At 51.1% G+C, this 8313-nt stretch overlaps 2 protein-coding genes across 4 annotated transcripts; one reads left to right on the top strand and one right to left on the bottom strand.

Moving 5' to 3' along the window:
* LOC125509094 (ras-related protein RABA1f) lies at window positions 1-2785 on the top strand. The gene is made up of 2 exons (XM_087526122.1): window positions 1-419; window positions 1843-2785. The coding sequence occupies exons 1-2, from the start codon at window positions 202-204 to the stop codon at window positions 2273-2275; spliced, it is 651 nt and encodes a 216-aa protein (XP_087382248.1). The 5' UTR covers window positions 1-201; the 3' UTR covers window positions 2276-2785.
* A 3461-nt stretch (window positions 2786-6246) lies between these two features.
* LOC125556024 (uncharacterized) lies at window positions 6247-7578 on the bottom strand. Of its 3 annotated transcripts, none has more exons than XM_087522783.1 (3): window positions 7451-7578; window positions 7102-7339; window positions 6247-6986 (listed from the first exon to the last, which is right to left on the bottom strand). In XM_087522783.1, exons 2-3 carry the CDS (start codon window positions 7270-7272, stop codon window positions 6372-6374), a joined length of 786 nt encoding a protein of 261 aa, XP_087378909.1. In that variant the 5' UTR covers window positions 7273-7339; window positions 7451-7578; the 3' UTR covers window positions 6247-6371. The 3 variants fall into 3 exon arrangements, with proteins under 3 accessions (XP_087378909.1, XP_087378910.1, XP_048574782.1); XM_087522784.1 differs by having other exon boundaries at window positions 7102-7336; XM_048718825.2 differs by having other exon boundaries at window positions 7102-7373; window positions 7451-7576.
* Between the last annotated feature and the right edge of the window lie 735 nt (window positions 7579-8313).

Genomic DNA, 8313 nt, shown 5'->3' with positions numbered 1-8313 from the left:
CGTGCGCTCCCTCCCCACAAGGCCACAACGTTCTCCCCACCTCTCTTCCCCCGGGCCCTCTCATATACGCCACCGCGCGCGCCCCGCTCCGCTCCTCCTCTCCCTTCCCTTCCCTTCCTCGGCGACCGCCCCAGGAAGCGCCTCCCCGCCCGCCTCCGCCAGGAAGGAAGGGGGCCGTCGTCGGGTCGGGTCGGGCCGGCCATGGCCTACAGGGCGGAGGACGACTACGACTACCTCTTCAAGGTCGTGCTCATCGGCGACTCCGGCGTCGGCAAGTCCAACCTCCTCTCCCGCTTCACCCGCAACGAGTTCAGCCTCGAGTCCAAGTCCACCATCGGCGTCGAGTTCGCCACCAGGAGCATCCGGGTCGACGACAAGGTCGTCAAGGCCCAGATCTGGGACACGGCAGGCCAGGAGAGGTACTTATATATCTGTTGTTGCTTGAGTTTGCTTGGTAGATAGAAAAAACACGACCAAATGATCCTTTCCATTCTAGGCTGCCAGGTTCATCTTGTTCAACCATAGTCACGATTAATGGAAAATAGTGCATCACATTAAGAATTATATGTGCCCATTTTCCTAGTTCTCATCGCACCACATTGGGCAGAAACAGGGCTCGGTGACCTTCCTTTCCTTATGCATGTTGTTCTGTACAATCCTGCATTTTCATTTGTCCCAATAAATGTTAATCAGGGGGTACCTTGTTCTCTCTGGAACAACAAGCTAGTATTTTATATTGCCCAGACCCATACTAAAATTTAACTCTCTCTAACCATCGCTGTCAACAAATTCTATGTGAAATCGTTATTGGAATGCGTGATGCTTGTTTTGTCATATTTGATAATGATGTATAGATGTGTGAGCCAAAAATCCTATCAACGTCCACCTGGCATTGGATATAAAATACTGCTGCAACATCTGTAAGAGGCATGCGAGCACCATGTATTTGCAAACCTGGCTCTAAATGAAACGCTGCTTATCTGCTGCCCAGCTATAGATCGACTATTTAATTCCCCTAATTGTTGTCCAAAACGTATCTTGCTGCTAAGGATATTCTTTTGCTCATGCATTGGTTATTCAGTTGATGTTTACAGACAAATAGTTGCACTTGATGTGGCAAGGAGGGCCACACATTCAGTCTGCTGTAGGGATTTTACCCAGAATGTTCTGTATAACCTTTCTCAACATGGCTTAGTCAATCAGCTCTCAATCTGTCGCCAGTTTCACCAGCACAATTCCTACATCAATTCCCAATATTTTGATTGCTGTCAGCAAATTCTGTTTGAAATCGTTATTGGAATTAGTGATGTTTGTTTTGTCATATTTGATAATGATATATAGATATGTGAGCCGATGTTATTTAAATCCTATCACCCATCTGGCATTGGATATAAAAAAACTGTGATAGTGCTAGCTGCAACATCTGTAAGAGGGATGTGAGTACCATGTATTTGCAAACCTGGCTCTAAATGAGACGCTGCTTATCTGCTGTCCAGCTATAGATCGATTATTCAATTGTTGTCCAAAAAGTATGTTGCTGCTAAGAGCATTCCTTTGTTCATGCATAGATTATTCAGTTGATGTTTACAGACAAATAGTTGCACTAGGCTTTGCACAGAGGCTCACGTGTGTTTGACAAATACTCCCTCCGTTCCAAAATACTATGTGCAATCTGCTGTAGGGATTTTGCTGAGTGTTCTGTATAACCTGTTAAAACATGGCTTTTACTCAATCAGCTCTCAATCTAACACCAGTTTCACCAGCACAATTCCTACATCAGTTCTCAATATTTTGGTTCTGCTGTAGCATGGACTTAACGTGTGCTCTTTTCTTTCTCTGTAGGTATCGGGCAATTACAAGTGCGTACTATCGAGGGGCCGTCGGTGCGCTTGTCGTGTACGATGTGACACGCCATGTGACCTTTGAGAACGTGGAGAGGTGGTTGAAGGAGCTCCGGGATCACACAGATGCAAACATTGTCATCATGCTTGTCGGCAACAAAGCTGATCTCCGCCATCTTAGGGCTGTATCAGTGGAGGATGCCAAGGCCTTCGCTGAGAGGGAAAGCACCTTCTTTATGGAAACATCTGCGCTGGAGGCCATGAATGTTGAGAACGCCTTCACTGAGGTTCTGACTCAGATCTACCGTGTGGTCAGCAAGAAGGCCCTCGACATAGGCGATGACCCTGCTGCTCCACCGAGAGGGCAAACCATCAATGTTGGTGGCAAGGATGATGTCTCTGCTGTGAAAAAGGCAGGGTGCTGTTCATCCTAAATTCGTTTTGCTTGTGAAGAGGGACCATATGCTCACCTGATTATATGGGTAGCTGCAAATATGACATCCTTTTTGCCTCCTAACCTGGTTGTTTGCGAGATTATACTGGAGCACCAAGAATTTCGTTTAGACATCAAGATTTAACCCCAGGTTGATAAGGGGGGAAATGCTAACTTTGGAATGTCAGTGATTTTGTGGTTGCCTTTTATGGTTTCTTAGCTGCTGTATTGTCCCACCTCAATTGACACAAGAATCCTCTCAACATTTCACTGTGCAGCCTTACCTGATAAAGGTTGTAATGGGAGCTATGGTTCATTACTTCTCTTGGCTTTCCTGCTGAATGGATGTGTACTATGTAGCCCTCAGAGATTATACTGTATCTTCTGTATCACGATAGGTTATGTCTACTTGGTAAATGTCATCTGTAACTGGTAGCCAGTTTTACACTGTTATATTGTGTATCTTCCTTCCCAGATGTACAGAATTTGCATTGAAGATCCATGTTTCTTATCACCCTATGTTTTCCTATGCTACTCCCTCTGTAACTTAATATAAGACGTTTTTGACACAGTCATGGACTCTAAAAACGTCTTATAAAAAGTTACAGAGGTAGTGCCATTTTATGCCTACTAGTATTCACTATGCTGCTGTTTAAGGAACTACTTATTTATTTTACTTTCCGGATTTATATGTAGTTGAAAAGCTCTTATTTAGATGAAGATTAGACAATCCCCTTCCATGTATTTTACTTTCTCACGGGGTATTATCTGACTTTGTAAACTGGCATCTTTATTTGCTCGTGTGTATGCAAACTACCTTGATAGAGGGTTAAAAAAACAGCTAGAGTTTGTTCTTGTTGGCAACTATAGAATCATGTTGCATATTGCAATGCAAATTTGCTACAGTCTGTTAGGTGGGCTGAGAAGATTTTTTTTACCTTTTGGTAATTCCTAGTACATCAGCAAATTTCAGAACTGTAAAGGTTTATGTCATTGTATTGGATCCTGGAAATTGATGGTATGCAAACAGTGGTTGGTGTCTTCAAATAAATAGTTTGCACTCTAGTTATAGCAAATTTTCCATGGCTATTTCAATGATTTATTGTGTTGTTTAATGCAAATATAACCTACTCCCTCCGTCCCATAATTTAAGCTCTTATATTATGGCACGGAGGGAGTAGATGATAGCATTTGTTGAATTCGGTGGAATACGGTTGGTGAGGGGTGTCGATACAATGTTCTTTGTCAAAACTGAACCAGTGAAATGCAACGAGCACAGCATATGACCAACCTAACAAGATTGCTTCAAAGGAAATCAAAGCATTAATTTCTTTTTTTGAAATGCTTTACAACAGGATCCTACTGAGGTTTAGATTGTTGTTTGAAATGCTTTGCACAATGATCCTACTGAGGTTTAAATTGTTTCTTGACATCAACTCTAGCATTCCCGCAAAAAAAAGACATCAACTCTAGCTAAAAAACATGGCAACCACGTCGCCTCTGGTAATTCCATCAACTGAAAAGCAATGACTTGTGAAGCATCGAGCAAACGTATCAAATTTTTTTCTTAACAATCACAATGATCCTGGATTTTTTTCCTAACAATCAGAAATCTGTCGAGAGATTCCTCTCTAGCGACCGCGTCGCCCCCCCCCCCCCCCCCCCCGCGGGCGACCGGCCGCGCGTCCCTTCTCCTCCCTCCAGCCACCCCTCCCTCCCTCCCTCCCGCCGCCGGCGCCGGCGCCCGCGGCCGGCCTGGCCCCGGGGCTGCTGGTGGTGGCGGCCTCCCTGCCCTTCCCCTCCCGGTCGCTCTCCGGCGCGAGCGGAGCTGCTCCGGGGGGTGCACTTCGGCGGCGACGGTCTGGCGTGGCGACGGGGCTCCGTGGCGCGATGCAGGCGGACAGCTGGGCGGCGCCGCCGCCGTTGGCGGCGCCGCGATCTGGTGTCGTCCGCTCGGCCCAGATCTAGGCCCTTCGGGTGCCATCTGGGCTTGGGCGGGCTGGCGGCGGGGATCGTCTCCGACGTTGCTTCTGAGAGGTGGGGGAGACACGACGAGTGGCTGGGTGCTGGCGGCGCCAACGCCGACCTGCTGCATCGTGGCCGACGGGGCTTAACGGGCCCGCTTCGAGCCTAGCTGGGCCAGGGGTGGCCCGGCATGCCCCGCGGCCATGTCTGGACGGCTACCGCGATGGTGCCGGAGGCATGAGCCTCCCGCACGACGGCGGTAGAGGTGGTTCCCTCCCGCTCGGCGTCGGTGTTGCTGCTCCCATCATGGTGCGCTTCTCTCCGGTCCTCTTGGCCTCATGGTGGTGTTCGTAGTGAGGCGGCGTTGGTGGCGGAGCTTCTGCGTTGGCGCATGGGGGTGGGCGGCGGTTTGGCGGGTCGGTTTCATCCGGTTGGGCGGTTGGGTCTGAGAATGCGGGAGAAATCCCTGCCGGCTTCGGCCCTGACGCGGTGACACCTGCGGGTGCCACCATTCCTTCCTGAAGGGTGTCGGTGGTATTCACCCCCCACCTCCCTCGCATGCCGGGGCAAACCCTAGGACTCGTCCGGGTAGCAGCGTCGTCGGCGTCGCATTCCTTCTTGGAGGTGCTGCTTGGTATGCGGCGGTTCGGAACCTCAGTCTGTGGTGGTTTTTATCCGGTGGGCGCCGCGGGGGCGGGTCATCCGCGCTTTGCCAAGCTGCCGTAGTTGGCATTTGTTTCTTCTTCCTTTTCTTTTGGTGTGTTGTGCTGCTCGCCACAACGATCTCTGTACTCGGTGTTGGTTGCTTTGGAATACAAAGCGGGGGAAAACCCTTTTTCGGTAATCTGTCGAGATAACTTCATACTCATTTTAGCCAAGATAAGAAAATCGTTGAACAACCCCCGCATCGTCCCCGCTAGGGCGACTCGAGCGGCTCCCTACCCAGCTGCCGGGGGCGCATACTCCCTCCTCCTCTCCCTCCGCCAGCGCCGAGGGACGCCACCGGTCTAAGCCCGGGGGCGACGGCGGTGGCGGAGGACATCGCCTTTCTCCCGCGGATCTGAGGTTGTGCGAGGCCTCGAATCATGTGGAGGTGCGTCGGATCTGATAGGCAACGGCGATGGCTGTGGCGCGGTGGCGTCGGCTGCGGGCGTGGCGGCCAGCCCTGTTTGGGCGACGGTGGCGACGGCGCGCCATCTGCCTTTGGATCGGCGGCGGCGGTGTGGAGGGTCTGGTGGTCGTGTCGACAGCATCTCCGGTTAGATCTTCTTTGACCGGTGCAGTCGACGGTGGTGGTCATCTCTTCCGCAGAGGTGATCGGCCTGCGGCTGGGTGGTCGGATCTCGAGATTCGTCATCTAGTCTCGGTTATGAGTCGGGGAGACATAGCTGCCGGTGAAAACCGAGTCGTTGGCGGGCGATGACGGCGTTTTGCATCGTTACCTTGATGAAGGCATCATCGTGTAAGTGTTGTCGACCCACTCGTGCTGCTTCGGCGGAAACCCTAGGATCTGGTCTTCCAGATCGAACGATGGCGGTATTACAGTGTCGTTTCTCTCTTGTGAGCATCATTTGTGGAGCAGCGCTGAAAGACAGGGGCAGGAGGTGGAGCGGCTTTGTCTTGCACGGAGCTTCGGTGGAGCTGTCAAGTCTACGCTGAGTCATACCTGATTGGCAGGTGCTACGCACGACAGATCTTACAGAGTTTTCACGTCTGGGCGGATGAGCGCAGGGCGGTGGCGCTGTTGGGCGCCATGGTGGCGTCGACGGATGTCCAGACTGGCAAGGACGATGCGAATATCTCTCCTGAAGACGGGTCAGTGGTCCGATGATGATGGCGGCTTCTAAAACGTGAGCATGTGATGTGCGCTTTAGGTAGGCTGCACCGGCTGTTGGTCCCGATATATTATGTGCATGGAACGACGACGATACCGATTTAAAATATGGGAAGTAAGAGCATTCTTGAGTTTATAGATGTGAGTGATGGCTTCGGGTGAATTGATGTATATTCTTGTTTAACCTTTGTGAAATAATTAATAAGATGATTGCATGCATCAATTGATGCAGAGGACCGGTGGTTTAACCTTTTAAAAAAAATCTTCGAACATCATACACCAGAAACTTTCTCCTCCGTCACCTGAGATACGGCACCGGCGAGAACACGGCGACCGCGCTATGGAGCCCCGGGTTCGGAGCGCTGGCCGCTCTGGTTCCCCCAGTGCCGCTCGTTCTGTCCAGGAACTGGTGGTGGTGCAGCGGCATGGAGCTGGTGTCGAGCAGGTGGAGCACGACCACCGTGAGCACGGAGCAGGCGAGCATGGCCACCGGGCCGAACACCCACATGAGCAGCGCCGTGGCGAAGTAGAGCGCCCGGAGCCCCAGCGCCCAGAAGTTGCCGCCCCGGATCACGGCGCGCTGCACGTGGCTCGCCGGCGCGTCCGACCCCAGCGCGGTCATGAGGAAGCTGGCGTGCACGTAGTGCCCCGCGGACTGGATGAAGCAGGCGAAGGAGGCCAGGAAGCAGACGAGCAGCGACGTGAACTTGGCCGACGCCATCCCCGTCGTCGTCGGCTGGCCGGCACCGCCGTCGCCGCCGGCCGTGAGCGGCTCCGAGGGCGCGGCGCTGCTGCTCACCCACGCGCCGATCAGCGAGCCCAGCGCGATGCAGAGCGACGCCAGCGTGGTGGACGCCGAGATGCTGTCGGAGATCACGCTCAGCGCCAGGGCCGCCTCCTCCGGCGCCGTCGTCTGCGGGCAGGCATGAACCGCGGCGATCAGCCAGAAGAACCGGCACCGATCGCAGAAAAGAAAAGAAGGAAACAGGATCGATCAACAACAAGAGGAGTGAGCACGTATCCTCCACCTGCACCATGCGCTGCACCCAGGCGAGCTTGTTGTGGTTCTCGTAGCCGATGACGGTGGTGTGCGGATGGCGAAGGATGCGGTAGAGGAGGAGGAGGTGGTAGCCGAGCATGATCGCAAGCCCGCAAGGGACCAGCACAAAGTCCATGGATCCCTTGTGAATCATCTCCATCGCCTAGCGGTCAGCATGTGTACGTGTTCTTCTCTCTTCTCTTCTAGTCTTGTGAATTGTGATCCTTCTTTGGCATGCACATTTCTCTTGCTTATAAAAATCTGAATATATCCATGATGATGGCACGAGATTGTACGACTAATTGTACTTGCCATTTGATTAGGGTTGTGTGTGATACCTGCCAAATTGTAGCAATAATGCATGCACGCTCGCTTTCAATTCGCCGGTTGCTTGCGGATTTCCAGCTAATTAAATGAACCAAATGTGTTTTTGGTTGCAAGAGTGGGAAGACGTATCATCTCGTCTGTACGTATTTTTTCCTTCTTCAGAAGAAGTATAGGTTGCTTCAAAGATATACCTGGAGATAAACTTGAGAAATAATGGCCATTTTTGTTATTTTGAAACCTGAATCCGACAAGCTATCAGCACGGCCTGCACTCAAGTGAGAGGTGTTTGCTTGCACTCAAGGATGACACGGAACAATCCGTTCTTAAGGAACATGCGTATATATATCCACAAGCCAGGTCAAACAAGGTGTGTTTGGTTACCTGTACCTATTTTGGGCACTTTGCATCTGCAGCCCAACTCAGCCTGGCTGAGTGAATACACGTCAAAAAATAAGTTTTGCACGTTGTTTGTTTGCATGCATGCCCTCCAATCTGCCTGAGCAGAAACACCGGAACCTGTGTTTGGTTGTCTGCATGTTCTATCGAGATGCAAAGAGCTGTTGTTTGGTTACATACAACTCAAATGATGTGGTAACCTCTTCTAGGAGTGGTGAGGTTACAAGTACACGGGCACACCGGAGCAGCATACATAGCATAACCATAATCATAGCATAAACCATAAACATAAGCTAAACCATAGGATAAGCATAAGTGCATAACCATAAACATAGCAATTCAAACAGGCTAACATCATAATAGTACCACATAATCTTTAAACTGGATTAACATAGCAGAGATAGCAGTGATTCCATCCTGAGCACCACCAGCACCACCCTCAGCAGCAACACCCACAACACCACCTTCAGCACCAGCA

The sequence above is a fragment of the Triticum urartu genome, chromosome 5A (genome assembly GCF_056163025.1).
Source record: "Triticum urartu cultivar PI428250 chromosome 5A, HENAU_Tu73, whole genome shotgun sequence".
NCBI classification, from domain to species: Eukaryota; Viridiplantae; Streptophyta; class Magnoliopsida; order Poales; family Poaceae; genus Triticum; species Triticum urartu.
Note: the sequence above shows the minus strand (reverse complement) of the source record. Positions and strands in the feature narration are given on the sequence as shown.

Coding starts and splice junctions, on each gene's coding strand:
- LOC125509094 (XM_087526122.1), top strand. CDS start 202: ATGGCCTACAGGGCGGAGGACGACTACGACTACCTCTTCAAGGTCGTG. Junction 420..1,842: donor GACACGGCAGGCCAGGAGAG/GTACTTATATAT, acceptor CTTTCTCTGTAG/GTATCGGGCAATTACAAGTG.
- LOC125556024 (XM_087522783.1), bottom strand. CDS start 7,272: ATGGAGATGATTCACAAGGGATCCATGGACTTTGTGCTGGTCCCTTGC. Junction 6,987..7,101: donor GGGTGCAGCGCATGGTGCAG/GTGGAGGATACG, acceptor GCCTGCCCGCAG/ACGACGGCGCCGGAGGAGGC.